This window comes from Prionailurus viverrinus, chromosome C2, assembly GCF_022837055.1.
Source record: "Prionailurus viverrinus isolate Anna chromosome C2, UM_Priviv_1.0, whole genome shotgun sequence".
Classification (NCBI taxonomy): domain Eukaryota; kingdom Metazoa; phylum Chordata; class Mammalia; order Carnivora; family Felidae; genus Prionailurus; species Prionailurus viverrinus.
In genome coordinates this window covers 37,955,908-37,979,128 of record NC_062569.1, presented here as the reverse complement: position 1 = coordinate 37,979,128, position 23,221 = coordinate 37,955,908, and the positions used below count along the sequence as shown (strand labels likewise).

The following is a 23,221-nucleotide window of genomic DNA, read 5'->3' as shown; positions in this document are numbered from 1 at the left end:
AAATAAATAAACGTTGAAAAACAAAATTTTTAAAAAAAGAAACAGATTTTTGCTCACATTAGTAAATAAAGTGTTAGAAGAAAAGCTACAGATACAAAAGAGTTACCATTTCTACAGAAATCTACTTCTTACAAAAGAAGCTGCCCTCATATTTGCGTTTTGCTCATAGTATCCTGAAAATGCAGACCATCAGCTTAAAATATAGTTCCTCTGTTCATTCTCTGGAAGCAGCTCTGGCATGAGCATCAGGAGACTTGGCACATTTGCCTGTGACAGTAAGGACATCCCAGGGGCTGCAGGGTGAGCTGAGGTCATTGTCGCAGCACAAGGCTGTGGCCCACACAGGACTCAGCTGTTGACAGGGAAAAACATGAATATACAATTGTTTTTCTACAGGCAGATAATGAATCCCCTGGTCAATATAATCTCACAAAACAGCAGCTTTGTCTCCATTACCACCAAAAAAGCATCTTAATGGAGTTTCTGCATTAAGTGTTAGCATTACAGGAGATTTGAAATATAAGGTTTCCCAAAAGATATTCATCTTCTTTTTTTTTGTAAAGAATGACCTAGAAAGGAAAGCAGCCTTCTGGAACTCTGCTGCTGCTGGTGGGGGTAGGAGATGTTAGGACATAAGAGGCGGAGCCGCCAAGCAGGTGCCTTGTACAGGGTTTGAGCAAAGAAGCTGGTGTTCCATTTAGCACCTGATGGATTTATTCATTTAGCAAATCTTCATGATGCCCCTCCGCTCAGGCCACGCGCTGCGCTGTCTAGAGGCTGGGATGCAGCAGTGACCAAGGCAGGAGGGAGTCTTGCCTCCTTGAGCTCCATCTTCCAGGGAAAACAGACAGTGAAGGAGTAGGTGGGTTGAGCCACCCCATGCTCAGGCACCTGAAGGGCAGGCTGCTAACTGGGCAGAGCCCATCTTGGGAGGCAGAGCTGGGAGTCTGGGAGTGCATACCTCCAAGAAGAGGAGACCTCGAAATGAGACCCTCAGCATGAGCGAGAGAAGGGCAGATGTGGGAAAGTATTCTAGGCCGAAGGAATAGTTTGTGAAGGGTGTCTGTGTTTTTGTTTTTGTTTTTATTTCCCCTTTGTCTTCTTCCTCACCCAGAAAACTCAAGGATGCCCAGGCTGGAGAATGATATATACAGCATTATCCCATTTTCATTAATTTTTAAAACAGACACAAAACAACTGTGTATTTTGCATGGATACATATACATTTAAATAAAAGTATTTTGGTTTATTTTTTAAAGTTTATTGATTTATTTTGAGAGTGAGCAAAAGTGGGGGAGGGGCAGAGAGAGAGGGAGAGAGAGAGAATCCCAAGCAGGTTCCCTGCTGTTAGCACAGAGCCCAACATAGGCTCTGTCTCTTGAACCATGAGATCATGACCTGAATGAACCAAAATCAAGAGTCAGGCACTTAACCAATTGAACCACCCAGGTGCCCCTACATAAAAGTACTTTGAGGTATGTTTTAAAAATACTTATTTTTTGAGAGAGAGAGAGAGCGTGCAAACATGAACAGGGGAAGGGAAAAGAGACAGGAGGACGCAGGATCTGAAGCAGGCTCTTCACTGATGATCCCGTGAGATCATGACCTGAGCCGAAGTCAGCCGCTCAACCGACTGAGCCACCCAGGCACCCCTGATAGTAATTTGAATGGCACAGAAAGAAACCCACTAAATTTGTGACAGTGGTTGCTTCTGAGAAAGGAGGGGGAGATAAGGCCTGGGATGGGGATGACAAACCTCATTTTATCTGAAAACAAATTTTTAAAAAAAATTTTTAGTGTTTTATTCATTTTCTGAGGGAGAGAGAGAGGGAGACATGGAATCCGAAGCAGGCTCCACGGCCCGGAGCCTGATATGGGGCTCAAACTCATGAACCATGAGATCATGACTTGAGCTGTAGTCAGACATTTAACTGAGCCACCCAGGTGCCCCACTTATCTCAAAATTTTTAAGGAGACTTTAAAAACGTGTTGACAGGGGGTGCCTGGGTGGCTCAATTGGTTAAGCGTCCAATTCTAAATTTCTGCTCAGGTCATGATCTCGGGGTCATGAGATTGAGCCCCACATCGGGCTCTGCACTGGGTGTGGAGCCTGCTTAAGATTCTCTTCCTCTCCTTCCTCTGCCCCTCACCCATTTGCACATGTGCACTCTCTCTCTCTCTCTCTCTCTCTCTCAAAAAAGCTGACAAAATGTTAATAATTAATTCTGGATGGCTGGTACCCAGGTGTTTGTTGTATTACTCTATGTATGTATCTCTCTCTATATATATTCTTAACAAAAATCAGGAGTACAGACTATAGTGGTGGGGTCATCTTTGGAGAATATGCTTTACAAAGTCCTTTGGAATGACCATCTAGGAACTCTTAGCAAAGTTCACATCACAGGGCATCAGATAATCTTGGATTACTCTCATAAAAATGAAGACCAGCTGTTGTGGTGAGAGAGTTTGCGGCAGTATGTGTCTCCCTCACAATAGATTGCTCTTTGGCCTTCAATGCAAGATGGCATTTGTTTCTGGTTATGGTAGACCTCAACTGATACAGCTCTCTGCATCCTTCCTTTAAAAGAGTTTTTGCCAGGGTTTGTTATTGGGATCAAGATGTGTTCAAAATTTCAGTGATGTAACCTTGTTTCTACTGCTGACCATATGCTGACTTATCCCACTGGAAATGAGTATCCAGCTTGACCACAGAAAGGAATCATCAGAACTTTCTCAGTGTCAAAGAACTGAGAACTTACCAGTGAAACAAGACTCTGCCCTCTTTTGCCCCGTTTGCTCATCTTGTTGCAGAAAGACCCTGGGACAATCTTCCTCATTTCTTATAAATTTTAGCCCCTGGCTCACTGTCCCTGTCTTCAACACTTTTCCTGGTTGTAATTTATAGTAATTTCAGTATCTACATGGAGGATCCTGTTGGGTCTTACAGCTTCTGTCCTCCAATGCACTTACCCTCCATTGTTCCTCTGGCACCCACTTCCATTATCCTCGTCTCCACCACAATCTATGTTGTAACTGTCCTCACCTCATTGATTTATGATTTCTGTCCTTACCCAGCTTAGATTCCATGGGCCATCATTATGGTCACTCCTCCGCCTACGTTCTCAACTCTATGGACCCTCTCTTCCTCCACAGTCCTTGCTTGGCACACCGCACCCCACTCTTCCAGCCTCCCAACCCTGCTGCTTAAATCCAACTCTCCACCTGCCCTGCACCTCTACCCAGGGGGCTGTGTTTAGCTGGGGAAAAACACAACAATGAAGAGAGGACTCACTTTTTTTTTTTTTAGGTTTTTGTTTATTTAAAAAATTTTTGTAATTGTTTATTTAAAAAAAATTTTTTTAATGTTTATTTCTGAGACAGAGAGAGACAGAGCAAGAGTGGGGGAGGGGCAGAGAGAGAGGGAGACACAGAATCTGAAGCAGGCTCCCAGCTCTGAGCTGTCAGCACAGAGCCCGACGTGGGGCCCGAACTCACAAACCATGAGATCACGACCTGAACTGACGTCAGTTGCTCAACCGACTGAGCCACCCAGGCTCCCCGATGTTTGTTTATTTTTGAGAGAGAGAGAGTGTGAGCAGGGGCAGCGAGAGAGACACACACAGAATCCGAAGCACAGGCCTCACTTCTAGTTTATTTACCTCAAATGGGCCCTTAGCACTCCTGACACTCCTGCTGCCCTTCCTTGATCCACTTAAACACCTTCTCCCCTGTTCTCAGACTCCCAGTAGCTCCTCTCACAGCCACGTTTGCTGCTGATGACCTTGTTTTCTATTTCACGGAAGAAAAATTTCATCTGCTCCCACAGCCTCACCTATAACCCCACCTGCACCTGCCTCCCTTCTTCTTACTAGGCAGAAAGGTGCATCTAGGGCCACCGCCCCAATCTGTGCCTTAGAGCAAATCCTCCCTTGCCTACCCAAGGACAATTCCCCAGCAACTGTCCCTTTCTCCTACTCTGCTCAGTTTTGCCCTCTCTGTGGAGTTATTCCCATTGGCATGCAGATGAGACTTAACATAGCCCATTGTAACTCTCCTGCCTTGACCCCACACCCCCTTCCAGGTACCCACATATTACTCTAATCATCTTTCCAGCAAAGTTCCTTGAAAGGCTTGTCCCTATTTATTTTCACCAATTCTTCTCACCCATTTTCTCTTGATCTTCTCTTATCAGGCTTTATCCCTGGTGCTCCACCAAAATAGCTTTGTCAGAGTTACAGTGACCTCTAGTTGCTAAACCCAGTGACCATTTCTCAGTCCTCATCCTCTTTGACTCAGCAGCCTCACCTGACTCGGCTGGCTAGTTCTTTCTCCTTGAACACACTCTTTTCCCTTGGCTTCTGGGTACCACACCCTTCTGACTGGTTCCTAACTCAGTCTCTATCTCGGTTTGACCTTATCTGGAAGTCCTGATGACATCAGAGTGCTCCAAGGGTCAATCCTTCCACCTCTTCCCTTCCTTTATATCTATACTCTGTGGGTGGAAGAGACTCATAGCTTTGAATTACCATCCACACAGTTTATCTACACATTTACACATACAGTCACTCTTCATTCAAGGACAATCCACATTCAATTAATTTACTTCAGAAATGGTTTTCTTGACCAAAAAATTTTCAGTGATTGATAGATTGCTTATATTTAAGGTTACAGATGTGCCATCATATTTTTCTAATTTTCTGATGATAGGCTAGAGATTGTCTGCAAAAAAAGATCAATACAACAATAACATCAACAAAAGCCCAGAGAAATACTACAAGAGATATCTCAGAATATGTCAAAATTAAATTGCATTTTCTGTTATCAGCTTCATAGCCTGTGGCTTTGGAGCTTCTAATACTCACCCTTTTAAGATAAGCTCCTAGCAATTAGAATACAGCCATGACAAAGCCAAAATATTCTCTTGAGACTACTGCACTCCAGTTTTTAACCATGGGGTGTGTATGTGTTTGATACAAAAGGCAAATAGCACTGAAACACTTCATCTTATCACAGAAAAATGAATTTATGACATTGAACTCACCAACATGGAAAGCCGTATTTATCTTAAAGCATCTATTGACCCTTGAGTATGAGATAATTAGTTAAGATGAATAGAAACCAACCGCTGTTGGTGATTGTGGGTTTGTTTTGTCTCTTAAATCACTGACTTTTGTCATCTGTAAGACTTTACAGAATGAAATTCTTAGGCCATTCAGTGGGGGATCTCATCTAGTTGAAAAGGTAAAACAAATCTGATTGAGACTTTATGATCAAATACTAGAATGAATAAGTTAAAAGATGGTGTGAACTAGAAAAGAAACGGGGATTTTGTTAGGATCCTGCCAAATGTAGGGTGTCTGGATGGCTCAGTTAAGCATTTGACTCTTGATTTCAGCTCAGATCATGATCTGACAGTTTGTGAGATCGTGCCCCGTGTTGACCTCTGCACTGACAGTGCGGAGCCTGCTTTGGATTCTCTCTCTCTCCTTCCCTCTCTGTCCCTCCTCTGATCGTTTGTGCACAAGTGCCTGCTCTCTCTCACTCAAAATAAATAAATAAACTTTTTTTAAAAATTTTTTTTAACGTTTATTTATTTATTTATTTATTTATTTTTTTTCAACGTTTATTTATTTTTGGGACAGAGAGAGACAGAGCATGAATGGGGGAGGGGCAGAGAGAGAGGGAGACACAGAATCGGAAACAGGCTCCAGGCTCTGAGCCATCAGCCCAGAGCCCGACGCGGGGCTCGAACTCACGGACCGCGAGATCGTGACCTGGCTGAAGTCGGACGCTTAACCGACTGCGCCACCCAGGCGCCCCACGTTTATTTATTTTTGAGACAGAGAGAGACAGAGCATGAATGGGGGAGGGTCAGAGAGAGGGAGACACAGAATCCGAAACAGGCTCCAGGCTCTGAGCCGTCAGCACAGAGCCCAACGCGGGGCTCGAACTCACGGACCGTGAGATCATGACCTGAGCCGAAGTCGGCCGCCTAACCGACTGAGCCACCCAGGCGCCCCAAATAAGTAAACTTTTTTAAAAAATCCTGCCAAATGCTTTTGTAGCCATTTTTTTCTGTCTGTTCAGGAAACAAGAAGGGAAGCATCATAAAAATTATATGGAAGAAATTATGGTGAAGAAAGTCTTAGAAGAAAGTGAAAACTCATATTTTTTATTAGTACATTGTGTTTCAAGGTTGCCTAGTGTATAAAGTTTTCATGTGGAAAACAAAAACTCAGTGACTTGAGAAGAGATGATTCGTTAATTACTCAGTGTAATCAGTGTAAATAGTTGATCTAGATTTTTCAGGACCCAAACTGAATTATGTATAAGTTAAATATATGATTGCCAAATAATCCCTTCAGTTGGGTCTTCATAGAGAGATTCTACATATAGAGATTATCCTGTTGTATTATTTGTGAAAAATGATATTTTGTAAGTTTCTTTGCCAAGCAATACCTCTGGGTGCTATGGTGTTTTACAGTATGCAAATGTGTGCCAAGGTCCAATCAGGACTGATATTCTTTGTAAGCAATGACTTACCAGTTAATAAGACTGGCCCAATATTTTGCAACTTTGTTGAGATAAACTCCCTAGGCATAAGATTGTGTACCCTAATGAATTGTGGGATTTTCCAAAAGAGAGTAAATACTTATATTTTATTAGGAATTTGTTATGGTAGAAAACCTTTGCTAAGTTCACATTTGAGGGAAGAAAAGCATCATCTTGAGTATTATACTTTCATCTGTTCACTTTAGTAATTGGCTAGACGTGAAGGCCTCAGGTATTGTTTTCATGACATGGTTTTCCAATTGGTCTTTTTCTTTACAGGTTCCCGAGGGAAAAGTAGTAGTTCTTAATTTCCGATTCATAGATCTTGAGAGTGATAACCTGTGCCGCTATGACTTTGTGGATGTGTACAACGGTCACGCCAATGGCCAGCGTATTGGGCGCTTCTGTGGCACATTCCGGCCTGGAGCCCTTGTGTCCAGTGGTAACAAGATGATGGTGCAGATGATTTCTGACGCCAACACAGCTGGGAATGGCTTCATGGCCATGTTTTCTGCTGCCGAACCAAATGAAAGAGGTATCGTTTCCACATAATGCTAATAACAGCAATAATGATGGCTCACAGTTACTGGATGCTTACTGTGTGTTAGGCTGTGTTCTGGGCACCTTAAATGTGTTCACTCCTTTAATCTAAAATTTAAGACCAGTTCTTCTCAAAAATAGCTGGTAAATGCCACTAAACCACTAGGAAACCATTCAAAAAAGTCTCTTTTTCTTAAAGCCCATGTGATTCTTATTAAAATTCAAATACAGAAACTTATGGAGTAAAAATGGGAAGCTTACATATGTATATACACATACAGATACAGATACGTACCCCTTCACTCCTCTATAGTCCCCTCTTAGAGCCATGGTGGTGGTCCCATACCTTTGTATATGCACTTATACATATGTACTTCTGCAATAGCTTCTTAAAAATGTAAGTGGGGCCATACATTCATAGTGTTTCACAGCTTTTTTTTTCTTTCACTGAGAACTATGTGTGGGGGAATTTTCATGTCAGTACATATGAGCACCCAAGGGTAGAAACCTCTACCCTTAAAAGATCATTGTAGTGGGGCGCCTGAGTGGCTCAGTCAGTTAAGGGTCTGACATTGGCTCAGGTCATAAATTCATGGTTCATGAGTTTAAGCCCACATCAGGCCCTCTGCTGTTGGCACAGAGCCCACTTCAGATCCTCTGTCCCCCTCTCTCTCTGCCCCTCCCCTGCTCACGCTCGCTCTCTCTCAAAAATAAGTAAATATTTGTATATGTATAAAAAAAAGGTAACTGCAGTGGGCAAGATTTGTTAAATTTGGAGCCTTTAGCTTGAAGTCATTCCCTAATCTGTTCTTGCTTTGAGCTATCGTGCAACATTACTGGTCTGAGAGGTCAGAGGACAGAATCTGGGGCTGACAGAGCAGCCAGAATGTTTGGAAGGAAACCATGGCTGGAAGCTACAGAGGAATTGAGGCACAAAGTACACATATAAAATCTACCTAAATCTTTGGCTTGCAGCCAAACTCTACATGTGCAGAGGAGAATCCAGTTGGCCTGGCACAAAAGCATCAGCTGAAACATGAAAGTGAACAGAGATTACAGCTGTTGCCTGCTGCCAGGGAGACCGACTTTGAGCTTGAGTCTAGGCAAGTGAAATTCCTGCTAGAACAAAAGTCATTTTTCATAGAAACACAACAGAATCTAGAATCTCTAATATCTAATATCTCATAATATCCAGTATCTAGTCATCTGATAAAACCAGAAAAGTGTGTCTAGAGTCCAGTAAAAAGCAGTCAGTAAAAACCAATCCTAAGATAACTCAGATGTTACAGTTGGCAGACAAGCACTTTAAAGTAGCTATTATAAATATGTCTAAGGACATAAAATCTAAGGACTTAAAGGGAAATACATGTGTAATAAGTAAACAGACTGAAAATTTCAGAAGAGAAGCTAAACTATAAAAAAGAATAAAAGTAATTCTAGAACTGCAAGATAGAGTCTGAAATTTAAAAATTTACCTGGTGGGCTCATGAGCAGATTGGGGATGGTACAAGAGTCAGTGGATTTGAATAGAAATGACCTAGTCTGAAGAACCAGGAGAAAAAAAGATTAAAGGTAAAAAGCCTCAGAGACCATTGAGGCAATATCAAGTGGTCTAATGTGTAATTTGTGTCCCAGAAGACAGTGATAATAGTGCAGGAAAAATGTCTGAAGAAATAAGGGTTTGAAGCTAGCCAGATTTAGTGAAGAACATTAATTTATAGGGCCAAGAAGATCAACAAACCCCAAACAGGACAAAAAGAAAAAAAAAAAAGCCATACTGAGGAACATTAAAATTATAGAAATCTAAGTAAAAAGAGAAATTTTCATGGCACCTGGGTGGCTTAGTCAGTTAAGCATCCGACTTGATCTTACATTTGAGCCCCACGATAGGCTCTGTGCTGACAGCTCATAGCCTGGAGCCTACCTCGGATTCTGTGTCTCCCTCTCTCTCTGCCCCTCCCTCTATCACACTCCGTCTGTCTCAGGGAAAAATAAAAAATAAAAAAAATAAAAGATTTAAATGCTGCAACCTCTAGGGGAAAATTTTTAGTAGTTTCTTCTGAAGTTAAACATCTACATCTACATCTACTCTTGGACTAGGAATTGCTCTCCTGGGTATTTGTGCGAGCAAAATGAAAACGCATGTCCACAAAGAGATTTCTACAAAAATGTTCACAGAAGGTCCATTCACAATAGCCCAAACTGGAAACACCCAAATGAGTATCAGCAGAGAAGAGGTAAACAAACTGAGGTATTTCCATATGCTGGAATATTACTCAGCGGAGTGAAGAAACAAACTGCCAACTCACACAGCAACATGAATGCCTCTCCCTATAAGCAGGGGAAGCCAGACACAGAAGAATACACAATACACTATTCCTTTTATGTGAAGGTCCAGAGTAAAACTACGGTGGAATTTTTCAGATAAGTGGTGTGGAGAGGCAGCAGACTGACTGGGGAGGGATACAGAAGTTTGGTAGGAAATAAATTCTGTATCATCCTAGTAGTTTGGCTTTCAGGGGCAGATCAATTTTTCAAATTAGTACAGCTAAGATTTATGCATTTCATTGTACATGAATTTATCTCCCTGAAATCTGTCAGTCATCATCATCATCAGGTGGTGGGGATTGCACATTAGTATTAATAAAAAGAATAGTAGAATGATAATAATTGTTGAAATTGGGTGATGGATACATAGAAGCTCATTATATTATTCTGTTTACTTTGTTTATGCTTGAAATTTTCCATGAGTAAAAGTTTTATAAATTATCCAACCTCAATTTTTATAACACATTTTCTTAGAGATGCCTTTTAAGAATTATTATCTTCTGTGTCAAAGAAATATTTAAAGTATATTAGTTCCCTTAGTTTGAATTCAGTTTTTCTCTGTTAGTTAAATTCAAGTAAAATTAAATTTAGAACTTGGTGTTAAAATACCTTTCTAAAATTATTTCTCTTATCAGTCCATGTGCATAAAGATGTCTGAAATGATGTTTCTCAAATATTGTGGTTAGTTTTAGGTGGTTGGATTTGGGGTAATTTTTTACTTTTTGGTGCTTTTCTGTATTGCTGAAAATTTACAAACCCGTATTGTTTTTACAAACAAAAATTATTCTTAAAAATATTAAAGATGTATAGCATATAAAGTTTTCTGGTAGTGGGAGTTTTATATGCCAACTAATTCAAATTTTGTCCATGCACCTGGGTTTTAATCCTATTAATAAATACCTCTGCCTTGAGGGTTCTTAAAATCTGTGTAATTTGTTGAGCCTGCATGATTTCTGAATGAGTTCTTGGCCAAAGATTTTGTCTTTACTTGTCCAAAAAAATGAAAGAAAGAAAAGAAGCGATAGCTCTCACTCTACTCCTATGTTCTCTTGTGCTGATGTGATATGTCAAGTAACAGAGACCATTCAGCATGTGTGTGGAGGGCAGGGAGATGTATGTGGAGACCATTTCTTAAGAAAAAATTTAAGAGCTTCTGTCATTGCCTTTATTTATTGTACTATCACCAATTTTCCAAATTCCCAATCTCCTTATAGTTGCATTGCCATGACCTATATCGGGATATAAACTTGGATTTTTTTTTTCATACTTAATAACTTTAGGGGATCAGTATTGTGGAGGACGCCTTGAAAGACCTTCTGGCTCTTTTAAAACCCCCAACTGGCCTGACCGTGATTACCCTGCAGGAGTCACTTGTGTGTGGCATATTGTAGCCCCAAAGAATCAGGTAAGCTTCCCTGAAAATCTGAAGAAAGCATGCACATGTGAATTGCCTAGATGGTATGAGGGGCCCATCTCTCAAGAGCTTAGCATGCAGGGTGAGGAAGGCCCTGCTGGGCATAGGTATCTCTTCATAAAAGACCCAGATTAAAATTGCTTTTGCAAAGTCATGTATTTAAGTATATAAATTATAGAAATACAATTTTTAAATTTCAATGTAAATAGTAAGCAAATCCCTGTGAGATTGTTTAACCCTGTGGAAAATGTTATAAGCAGCAGTGACTAAATACGGGAGGGTTAGAATCCCCAAGTACATGTACACGTTTCAGGTTGCCATTTGTTCACATAGCTAAATGCACCTGACAGCTTCACCGGGACAAAGCCAATGCAAGCACACCACATCTTCCCCTCAGAGAACAAGTCTGAAAGCTAATCTGCTCTGTGGATTTTTTTTGGTTGTTGTTTAACATAAAATTTGTTCAGGTTCCCCACAAATAACTTTATGCAATCCTCTAAAACAATCAAGAGAGAAGTTCTTAGTTTTCCAGTGCTTATTAGTTTGTGGTTATATGAAATTTTATCTTTTCTGGGAACCACTTTTAGATATTAATTACAGGAGAAAACGTAGCATGGGAATAGACCAAGTCTACTTTGTGGATGTTGGAAAACAAAGAATTATTATTGTTACAAACACTACAGACTTTAATCACACACTAGATGGTGATCATTATGATACTGTTAAAAAAAACTTTTCTAAACTGATCTTTTGAAGGGCGCCTGGGTGGCTCAGTCGGTTAAGGGTCCTACTTTGGCTCAGGTCACGATCTCATGGTTTGTGGGTTTGAGCCCCATGTTGGGCTCTGTGCTGACAGCTCAGAGCCTGGAGCCTGTTTTGGATCCTGTGTCTCCCTCTCTCTCTGCTCCTCCGCCCCCCTTTCTCTCTCTCCCTCTCTCTCTTTCAAAAATAAATAATAAAACATTAAAAAAATAAAAAATAAACTGATCTTTTGTATCACTTACACAGATACTATTTGTCATATATTCATTTTTTAATGTTAAATTATTCAGGCAAATGTACCATCCAGATTGGTGATTTGAACTCACACACACACTTTGATCGTAATCCCCAAACCCAGTTTTATTTTTAAGAATAAAAATCTGGTCATTTACTTATTGATGAAAGATTTATAAACTTATTTAACTTTTTATAGCTTAAAGTAATTTTTAAAAATCACATTTCTCAACATTTAAGCAGTATGTAATTCTTGAGATGGTTTTGGTCACTTTTCTTTCTGTGACATTTGTAAATATATTGGTTTAAATAATTTCAACTTAATTATACTTGCAGATTACAATTCAGCATATCTTTTCTATTATTCATCTCTATTTAAATTTAAGCTTGGGTTTCATTTTATTAACGTGATTTTTTACTTTAGCCAATGAGTTTTTAATCATTGTTGTAATGTCTGAAATCACTGGAAGCGCTGTCAGAGAAGAATAAACTGGGAAAATTAAATCCTGAGTAATTTCTGTGCCAATCTCTGGGCATTTTCTTCCAATAAAGACTTAACCTTCATTTTTTATCATAGTTTTCCCCTCTATTCTCCTACTTATTTACTTATTTTTTAATCTTCTCTCTAAAAGCTGTTATATGACTAAGTAGAGAAAGGTCAGCCAATTTTTTAATAATCTGGAAAACATTTTATTACCAACTGGTGAGAAGTTATTGGACCCAGAGAGGAAGTATTTTAATACGATTTAAAGCACTGCTAAATATGAATAAGCTATTATTCACCCTTAACTGGTGCTGACTTTTTAAAGGGGGGTAAATATGTAGATATGTGACAATTATCTTCAAAGCCAAAATTTACCTTTGATCCCTCCGTGATGCTGTTGCTATTATCATATTCATCTAGGTTACTGTGAGTCTTCTTTAGCTAATATCTAGGGCCTGTCCTAACAGGAATTAATGCCCATTATCTTCCCGAAGCAGCAGGGAGGGTTACCTGCCCACCTGCTGCCCAGCAAAAGTGGAGATCAGCTGTCTGGGTGCCGTGGGTATTTATGAACCCAGTGAGATTTCCTTTGATTCACATGTTGGAGGTGCTCTGGAAAAATCTGCTTGTGAGGGGAATGATTGCCTGTTAAATCAAAACTTCCTATTGACTTGAATAACTTGGACACTATTATTGGTACTTATGCAAAAAAAGTTAAGAAATACTTAAGAAGTCTAACACTGACTGGGTATATGAGTGCTTTTATGCAACCTCTTCAAAAATCAACCACATCACCAAGTAGGCTGTGCTCAACTCAGTAGGCACACTTTTCAGACATACTTCAAGAAGACATCACAGTCAGTCCCCACTTCCTGAATCTCTGGTCCTAAAGAATTTGACTCCTTTGCATGTGATAAGAATGTTGTTCTCTTTCCCTTGAAAGGGGAACAACTCCATCCACCACCCAAATGCATACACTTAACACCACACCCCAGCATTCACTAACATAGGGGAACATCTCTGAGAAGAATGAAGTTGGCATAGGTTCTGCTTCCCACTCTAACACATATCCAGTTATGGTCTTAATGTAGGTTGCTAGGGTTGTGTGGTGTTCCCATACTTTTGTAGCTGTAGGTGAACAGGTCTCCTAAATTTAAGATCTTAACTAGGGTTGAGATGACCTTTTGGAATGATTAAAAATTAAAGGAAAGTAATACCACAGTTTTGTGAACTACAGAAGAAATATGAAAACCATAAGAAATGAATAATTCAAACAGAAGGAATATTTTCTTGACAAAGGAAAATCATGATATCCTACAGATCTGGGGAGAGGAAGATTTCTGAGTGAGATTATTCCTCGAAGCTATCTTGACATTTCTAATGTGCTTTCTCTAAAGCTTATAGAATTAAAATTTGAGAAGTTTGATGTCGAGCGTGATAACTACTGCCGATACGATTTTGTGGCTGTGTTTAATGGTGGGGAAGTCAACGACGCTAAGAGAATTGGAAAGTATTGTGGTGATAGTCCACCTGCGTAAGTCCACCTGTTTTATTTCATTAATACTTTAGTAGCTCTAAACTTCTTTCTTATTAAACTGCCCAATTATATTTTATTTTCTGGAAGATTCTATGCTGTTGTTGTTTTGTTCACAAATTCTTGGGTTTGTTCCATGGCAGTAGAGTCCCATACAGCCCCAGCACAAAAAATAGCCAACCCAGGGAGTAAGGAGGTATTAATGAGTGTAGCGAGGCCTCGGCGGCCAAACAGATAACAGATGCAGAGTTGGTGATGCCCCAGAGTCAGATACTATCCAGATACCTGGATACATCACTGCCCTGCAAAGGTGAGCTCAAACATCAGAGTGGAAGGAGGAAATTCTGAGAAAAAAGCAGGGGGCTGAAATTTGGGGATCCAGATACGGAAACCTGGATGCTTATGATGACCCAGGTGGTTTTACCTGATCAGAGACTTGTCCTGGACCTCTTGTGGCTTTGTACCTCTTCCTCACCGCGTCGCTCAAATGTTTGCTGGGTAAGCCTGAAAGGCACTGTGTATTTATCAGCAAACATTTATGGAGCTTAGAGCTCTGCTACTTACTAGCTGTGTGACATTGAGCCAGTTGCTTAATTCCTCTTAGTTCCCTATTCTGTATTGGTGCAACACATGTATTTTGGTGCAAGATATTTCCCTTTCACATACAATACTGGAGAAAGCCTCAGTTGAAATTACTATAGCTTAGGACCTCTGGCTGGCTCAGTCAGTAGAGCTTCCAACTCTTGATCTTGGGATGTAAGTTTGAGCCTCATGTTGGGTGTTGAGATTACTTTTAAAAAAATAAAATCTTAAGGAAAAAAAAGACTACTACAGTTTGCTGTCAAAGTCACCATTATGTCAATTTTTAAATACCCTTTTCTACTCTGTTGCTTAAACATAATTCGATTATACGCATCACCTGATTTTACATGCATGTCTATGATTCCCCCAGACACATTTAAGTTAAAACAAGGTATTTTTCATTTTAAATTCATTTTTTAAATTTAATTTAATTCAATTTCAATTTCAATTCAATTTCAATTCATTTTTTCATTTATATTGTTTGATAATAGTAAGAATTTTTAATACATACAAATTGGCTAAAATTTGAACATTACTATACCCAAACTTGACTCTGCAGCCAAATGTGTTAGACAAAGGCCCATTTCTAAGCTCTTAGCAAAGGTGTTCCTTCTGTATTTTTTTCCTGTTGCTGCTGTAACAAATTACCACCAACTGAGTGGCTTAAAACAATACATGTATTCTCTTACAGTTCTGGAGGTCAGAAGTCTGAAATCCCTTGCACTGAGCTAAAGTTAAGGTGTCAGCAGGGCTGTTTCCTTCTGGAAGCTCTGAGGGGAGAATCAGTTTCTATGCCTGTTTCAGCTTCAAGAAGCTGCTGCATTTCTTGGCTGTGGTTCCTCCTCCATCTTCAAAGCACATCACTCCTGTCTCTCCTTCTATCATCGTATTGCCTTCTCCTCTCCTGGAGTCAAACCTCTCTCTTCTAAGGATACCTGGGTTACATTTAGGGCCCAAATAGACAATCCAGGATACTCTTTCCTTTTCAAGATCCTTAACTGGATCACACCTGCAATGTCCCTTCGCACATAAAGTAACATATTCACACGTTCAAGGGATTAGGATGCAGACATCTTGGGGTGCCATTATCAGCCTACCGCACCCTCCTTTATTCCAAGCCAGTCTTTTCATCTGTATCCTCCATCTGACCTCCTCCTTTTCTCCCTTGAAATTTCCCTCTACCTAGTAGCCCTGTTTTTTTCTCCATCATCTCCATCTTTAGCCTCTGCCTTTATTATTTGTTTCCCATAGCCAAAAATTTAAGTTCTCCTGAATTAAGGGGAAGAAAAGTAACCCTTTCTTGACCCCCTATCCTGCTGTAGCTTTTTCTACCATGTCTCTCCTTGTCTTTATATCCAAGTATTTAAAAAAAAAATTTCAAATTTCATTTCCTAGCGATATGAAAAATAAGATAGCCTTTAAAATCCTACCACAACAAATACCAAACAGTGTTCCTAAGTTAAAAAAAATTTTTTTAAGCATTGCTCAGTTGGTAAAAAAAAAAAAAAAAAAAAAAAGAAATCATCAGAGGGCAAAAATGTTGAAAAGCCCAACAGTGCTTGGGTGGCTCAGTCGGTTAAGTGTCCCAACTCTTGATTTCAGCTCAGGTCATGATGTCACAGTTTGTGGGATCAAGCCCCTTGTCAGGCTCTGAGCTGACAGTGTAGAACCTGCTTGGGATTCTCTCTCCCTCTCTGCCCCTCCCCACATGTGCGCATACTTGCTCTCTCTCTCTCTCAAAATAAATAAACATGCAAAAACTATTAGCAAGTCATATCTAACAATGTATAGAAAATGCTGTTTGACCAGGAATTCAAGATTGGTTTGAACTTAGAAAAGCTATTAATATAATTTAATTACCAGATTAAAGTATGATTTTTAGATTTATATTTTTATTTGTTGGAAACAATTTATTCAAGAATATATTTTCTTAAATAACTTGAATAAAAGTTTATTAATATTATTTTAATAGCAACAGAAATACAAAATACTCAAGAATAAATCTAATAATTGTGTGAAAGCCCTGAAAAGAGAAAATTATAAAACCTTACTAAAAGGTATTTTAAAAAACCTCAGTAAATAGAGCTGTATACCGTTCTCGTGAATAGGAAAAATCAATGTCATTTAAAAATAACAAAATTGGTTTTTCATTAAACCTGATAGCCTGATTCTGAAATGTTCATGGAATTGCAAGGGAGTTGGGGATGGGGGCAAAACTAAGACAGTTCTGAAGGAGAACTTGGCAGGGGGATTTGCCTTACGTGATGGAGCCATATCAGAAAGCTGTTGTATTTAAGACAATATGGTTTTAACAGAGATTGACAAATGGACTTATGAAAACGCCAAAGAGAGGCCAGACACATCCACACATGTCTGCACATGGGGCACATTGCAGAGAGCCACAGGTCAGCTGGTAAAAAATGGCCTCATTGAAAAATGAAGCAGGAACAATTTGTTTTCATATGGGAAAAATGAATGACACACACATACACACAGAACCACAACTACAGATGCATTGGAACCTTAAATGAGAATTTCTGCTCGTTAAAATACACCTTAAAGAGGGAAAAGAGAAGGCACAAAACAGAAACAGGTATTTGTAACATATTTGACAAAGACCCCTAGGACCAGAATATATCAAGAAATTCTAAAAATTACTTAAGGAAAGACAACTCAATAGAAAAAAAAATGGGCAAGAGACATTCTCAAAGGAGGAAAGCTGCACAGTGAATAAATCTTTATAAAGAGTGTAAATTGGTACAACAACTTTGGAAATCAGCTTGGCATTATCTAGTAAAGTTGAAGATGGGCATGTATCCTGTGACTTAGCAGAGAACATGTACACTACCCTCCTGGGGTGCCCACTAACGTTAATTTTGCCCATGTGTACCGCAAGACATACACAAGAGTATTCTTAGCAATATTGTTTGTAATGGGGGGGGCAGAGGAAATAGCCTAATATTTATCAACAAGAGAATAGTTCACACTATGCAGCAGTGAAAACAGTGGATGCATCTCACAGTTATAATGCTGAGTGTGAAAAAAAAATAACAGAAAAATGCACACCATACCCTTTCATTTGTATGAAGTTTATAAATTTTTTTCAATGTTTATTTTTGAGAGAGAGACAGAATGCAAGTGGGTTGGGGCAGAGAGAGAGGGAGGCACAGAATCCGAAGCAGGCTCCAAGGCTCCAAGCTGTCAGCACAGAGCCCAACGCGGGGCTCGAACTCACGAGCTGTGAGATCATGACCTGAGCCGAAGTCGGACGCTCAACCAACTGAGCCACCCAGGAACCCCAATTTATATGAAGTTTAAAAGCATGCTTAGTGATGCATATTTATTGGTAAATCTGTCGGTAAAGAAAAGGAGAAACATAGAATCCAGCATAGTGATAGCCTCCATGCAGGTGGGGAGGGGGCCACAAAGTGGGGGCTCCTTGCTTCTGAGAGTTTGTCTGGAGTAGCTCGACAGCCAGTCCTCCAACTAACACTTTTACCAGAGGAATATTTTTTTCATAGAGTACTTCTGGGATGGGGCAGTGCAGAAAATGAGAAAACCTATTTGGGGGACTTTTCCCGTTAAAAGTCTGAAGAGAAGGAGGAGTGCTGTGGTTGGTGAGATCACTTCATCATCCCTGTGTCGGGTTCAGTGCAGTATCAACACCATTGAATTCAGTTCAGAAACACTCATTAAGCCTCAGCCATGTGGTGGGCACTGTGTTAGGCAGCTGGAATACAACAATAAATAAAAAACAAAGATAATTGGTAGGAGGGATGAAACGAGGCAGATAGTTAAAATGGCAAAGGAATATGCCAGGTACGTTTCTCACAAGGAGTCCTTTGGTCCAATCAGCACAAGTGGTGGGGTCAGGAGAAGCTTTTTGAAGGAGATTGTGCCTCTTGAAGCTTAGTCTTGAAGGAAGAGTTGGCATTGGTCATAAGCAGAAGGGAGGACAGACTCATTCCAAGTAGAAGACACTCCATCAATAGAGATAACACAGGGGAGGCATATGCTATTCTGGAGCCCAAACCTTGAGTTGGAGCCTAGAGAGGCAGGAGCACTGGGTTCCACATCTTACAGACAGGGGAGCCTTTCAAATACATTTAGTCATGAAATGGCTGGACCAGTGCCTTAGAATCCCCATCCTTGACATGAGCAGAGAGTCTGGTTAGAAGGCTGTGGCAGGAGAGCCAGGTAAAGTCAAGGAGGTGGGGAAGGATGAGGAGATGAGGAAGGATGGTAGAGATGGAGAGGAGGATGTGGATCAAGAAATATTTAGGCAAGATTGGCAGGACATGGCGGTTGACTAGCTGTAGTGGTTGAAGACGACGATGACTGTGGGATGACAAAGCAGAGACAGTGAACACAGCCAGCTTTGTAAGACCAAAGAGCATCTTCCATCCCTTCCCAGGATCTGCCAGTATGGAATGAATCCAAGGAAGAGTTCCTCTTGCCTTTCTAGTGGTTTGTTACATTAATTTGTGGATGCACACATAGCCCTCAGAACATTTATGGCACTGTGATTCTGTCACATTCATGCTAGAGCTCAGTAGCAGCATAACAAAAATGTCTGTTACTACAATACTCTTCCTTGAGAAAATTTAATTTCCAATTTGATGCTCCCAAGATTAGTTCATAGAAAAGACATTAGATGATCACTATAATTATAATATCATGCCCAGAAGGCTGACCTGATGAGGTCTTAAGGTTTCCTTTGCTGCATATAATAAGTGCTTTTTGTAATTTTATCATGTAAGCAAGTTTAACATATTTTTTTTTGTAATTGTGGCTGGGAATTGTGTTTCATGCATATTGTTTATATTTATTGAATGGAATATGTTTTCAAAAGCAAGACAGAATGTTTCTGATAAAGGCTTGATTCTCAGAAGCATTATTTAAATGATCTCGGTCACTCTTGTGACCAGAATGCTAAATGTAGGTCACGAAGCTCAGTCTTGGCTTCATCCCATCCCTTGGCTCAGAAGGTAATTAATAGCCTTCAGGACAGAAAAGATCCTGCAGTTTTTCTAACTGGTTTGGTCAAGTACAGATCTACCTCCTCACCCCCAACCATCCCCACTCAAAGTAGCTGACAGGTGGGAAAAAAAATTAAGTTGCCCCATTATTAGCTGTCCATGATGCCTACAAAGTGGTTTGGCTGCGGCGCCTGGGTGGCTCAGTCGGTTGCACGTCTGACTTCGGCTCAGGTCATGATGCCATGGTTCGTGGGTTAGAGCCCCACATTGGGCTCTGTGCTGACAGCTCAGAGCCTGGAGCCTGCTTCAGATTCTGTGTCTCCCTCTCTCTCTGCCCCTCCCCTGCTCATACTCTGTCTCTCTCTGTCTCTCAAAAATAAATAAATGTAAAAAAAAAAAAACATTTTCAAAGTGGCTTGGCTGAGAAGATGCCTCAAAAAAGAGTTTAGTCAAACCACTAATTAACTCAATTAAATAACTTGTTTAGTTTTTCCCACTTCTGAATTAAATAGTCTTGAAATAGAATTAGCCAAACAGCCTTTTTTAACCATTGCTTAAATAATAATAGAGAAGGCTTAAATGAAACTATTTTATATGATAGTTATTCCCTAAGACTTAGGAGTGCTTTTGAGCCTCAGTTATTATCGCCACTAAATCTTTAGCACCAGCTAACCAGCAAGTCCCTAAAATAGCTTTCAAATTAAGAGTTCTTTAATGATGTCATTCATAACCACCAAAGCAATCACTTTCTCTTTCAACTTCACAGCATTCTGCTACTGAGATTATAAAACAGAAACATTTCCATTTCAGGCCTGCCTAAGAGCTCTCATTAAAAATGAAATGGAAGTCACGTTAAACCCTACATGGCTTTCTTATCCCCTGGTGACCAGCCCACCAAAATGATCCCTCTGGCTGTGTCTTCACAGTGCATGGGAATTCATTTATGACATTTCTCCATCTGACTGTCTAATGGCCAGCATCCCTAGTTCCCCAGGCCAGCTCAAATCCAGAGTCTTAATTAAAAGAAGCTGTGTGGTTCCCAAGTCAGGCCAGACTCTAAGGTGCTTGTGAAGAACCAGCCACAGTTTCAGTGTTTACACTGGTCTCAATGTCTAGCACAGTCTCTTTGGTCACCTGGTCCTACGTTCAAATTCTGACTCCCCTACATGCTAGCTGTAGGGCCTTGGGTAAATCACTTGAACTCTCTGAACTTCACTGGCTTATTCTGTTAGAAAGTGAATAACAGTGCCGATCTGAACACTCGTAAATGTTAGCTATTTAGCATTAATTCTGAGCACATTGAGACTTTCACCTTTTGAAGTATCTTAACTTTTAAACATATAGTGATCTATTGTCAAATGGAAAGCTAGGATTCTACAATTCAGAGAGGTGCCACTTAAAAAAATTTTTTAATGTTTTTCTTCTTTTAGGCCAATTGTATCTGAGAGAAATGAACTTCTCATTCAGTTTTTATCAGACTTAAGTTTAACTGCAGATGGATTTATTGGTCACTACAAATTCAGGCCGAAAAAATTGCCTACAACTATAGTACCACCTGTTACCACCACATTCCCTGTAACTACGGGTAAGTTTTTCTGTTTTGATGTTTGTGCACACACCTCAGGAGTATAAGAAAAATTCTTTTGAAGTAGAAAAAAAAAATTAAAACAAAGATACTTGAAACTAAACTAAGTTAAATAAAATGAAAACTTATCTAAGAGAATAATATAACTCCATTAATGAAAAAGTGTAAGGTGTAAAAATGTTTATAAGCTAATAATTTTTAAGAGTGATGTAAGAAAATTATGACCACTTAAAAATTACTAGGAACCCTATTATAGGCACAGATCATTATAAACCCAGTTTTTCTTTTCTGGTACCTCTAAAGTTACGGCTTTTTTTTTTTATTACATAGAATTGTAGTATTTAAAATTAAAGTTCTAGGGCCTTGATACCTGCCTGTTTTCACATCTGCCAGTTTTTTGGTTTGGGTTTTATTGTGTATGCATATGTTGTTGTTTTTCTCGCTTCACTCTAAAATGTGTTATACAAAATACTTCTTTTTTTTTCCCAAACTGGGGTAAATTGGTATTATAGAAGCCAGTTGGGAAACTGGTCTGGAGCATAACCTAAGAAATGGAGAGACAAGAGTGTATCCCTATACTAAGTCTCCACTCACTGAGCTTTCAGGCCTCAGATCTCAAAATCTAAATCTGAGAGAAAGAAAAAAGTGGGAATGAAGGATCTGCAGTTAAGATACAAAATAGTTTGAAATGAACCCAGCTTTTATAGCCCGCCATTCTCTGCTTGCACCCCTGGTAGGGCTGACCTGAGTATAGGCACTTGTAGAAGAGCTGATTTTTCTGAGTGCTCCCCAAGTATGCCACCTTGTGGCCTAGACATGTACTGCTATATTACAGCAGTATTTCTCATTTCTTCAGCTCATCTCAGTGGAACCTGGTGTCCTTATTCTTTCCATTGAATTATCTGGCAGCACCGTGCTGCTAGTGGCTCCCTAGATTTTATCTCCAGTCCTAAACCTCTGAAATTGCCAACATGGATTTGTAATGATCTCCTAGGGTTTTGTTGACTGCTAAGCATTTAAATTAAAACCTATCAAACTCAACTTGTTTTTATTACACTATTTTGTGCATCAAATCTGCTTTTCCGCCTGTTTTCCCAAGCAGGGTCCACAGCATCGGTAGCCACACTCAAGTCATCTTTGGGTTCCTCTATCTTACCTCCCCACTGCATGCCTCCCACCACACACACAAAGCAGACCATATCTCCCACCTGAATTCATTGTCTACACCTGTGCTATCCAATACGGTAGCCACTATTGAACCCTTGATATGTGGCTAGTGATACTGAGGAATTAAATTTTAATTTAATTATTTTTAAGAAGCCTCATGTGGCAAGTGGCTACCATATTGGGCAGCCCAGGAGCTAGACTCCTTCATGACATATATAAGACCCTTCATGAACTCTTTGTGCCTAGCTTCTCTTTCTAGTTCCATCTTTAGGCCCTACCACCTCTCTCCTTATGCTTCTAAGTATTTTGGTATTTTATCCTAAGTGTGGGGGCAACTGTTGATGGATTTAAACAAAGTTCAGGATCAGATTCCCCCTTTATGAAGATAGCTCTGGACAGTTGTGAGGTGAATGGATAGTAGGGTCAAGACAATCAGGTTCTCGTGGTTGTCCAGGTGAACTGTGCTGTGACAGAAATACACAGAGAGTCCAGAAATTCTGTTGTGTGAGGAGCGTTGGAAGATATTGACAGGTCTTTAATTGGTGATTATTGGTACTAGACAGATCAGGGAGCTGTGAATCATGCCTCTCATGTCTCTGGTTTGCACAATCCGGGGGAAGGTGTGACCTTTCACTGAAGCAGAGAAAGGGGTTTAGGGGTAGAATCATAAGTTAAGCTGTGGCGTGTTGGGTCTGATGTGTCTGTGAGACACTCAAGTGGAGTAATCATGTCCAATTCGATCTATGGCCTCTAGAAGAGATTTCAGCAAGAGATTTAAATTTGAGAATCATCAACATACATGTGGTTGACACTGTGATCCAAAATGAGATCACCTAGGGAGAGGTTAGAAGTGAAAGGACAAGGGCTGCTGGAATTCAGTCTCTAGAAACCTCAACTTTTTAAAAAGAAGGATATACTGGCAAAAGAGACTGAAAAGATAGGAGCTGGAACAAGAGACATCTACACTGGATGTTAGGATGTGTGAACTTGAAAGCTTGGTGATGAAAGACTAATGGGAGAATGTGTGAACCTGGGACTAGGTGATGGAGACAGAGCCGAG

General features: G+C 40.0%; 1 protein-coding gene across 1 annotated transcript in view; it reads left to right on the top strand.

The window, feature by feature from the left end:
• PCOLCE2 (procollagen C-endopeptidase enhancer 2) overlaps positions 1 to 23,221 on the top strand; it is a 62,638-nt gene that overhangs the window by 32,455 nt on the left and 6,962 nt on the right. The window contains exons 3-6 of the mRNA XM_047873957.1: positions 6,832 to 7,087; positions 10,701 to 10,825; positions 13,712 to 13,848; positions 20,840 to 20,994. Of these exons, the coding sequence (XP_047729913.1) occupies positions 6,832 to 7,087; positions 10,701 to 10,825; positions 13,712 to 13,848; positions 20,840 to 20,994 (673 nt within the window). The remainder of the gene's footprint in view (positions 1 to 6,831; positions 7,088 to 10,700; positions 10,826 to 13,711; positions 13,849 to 20,839; positions 20,995 to 23,221) is intronic.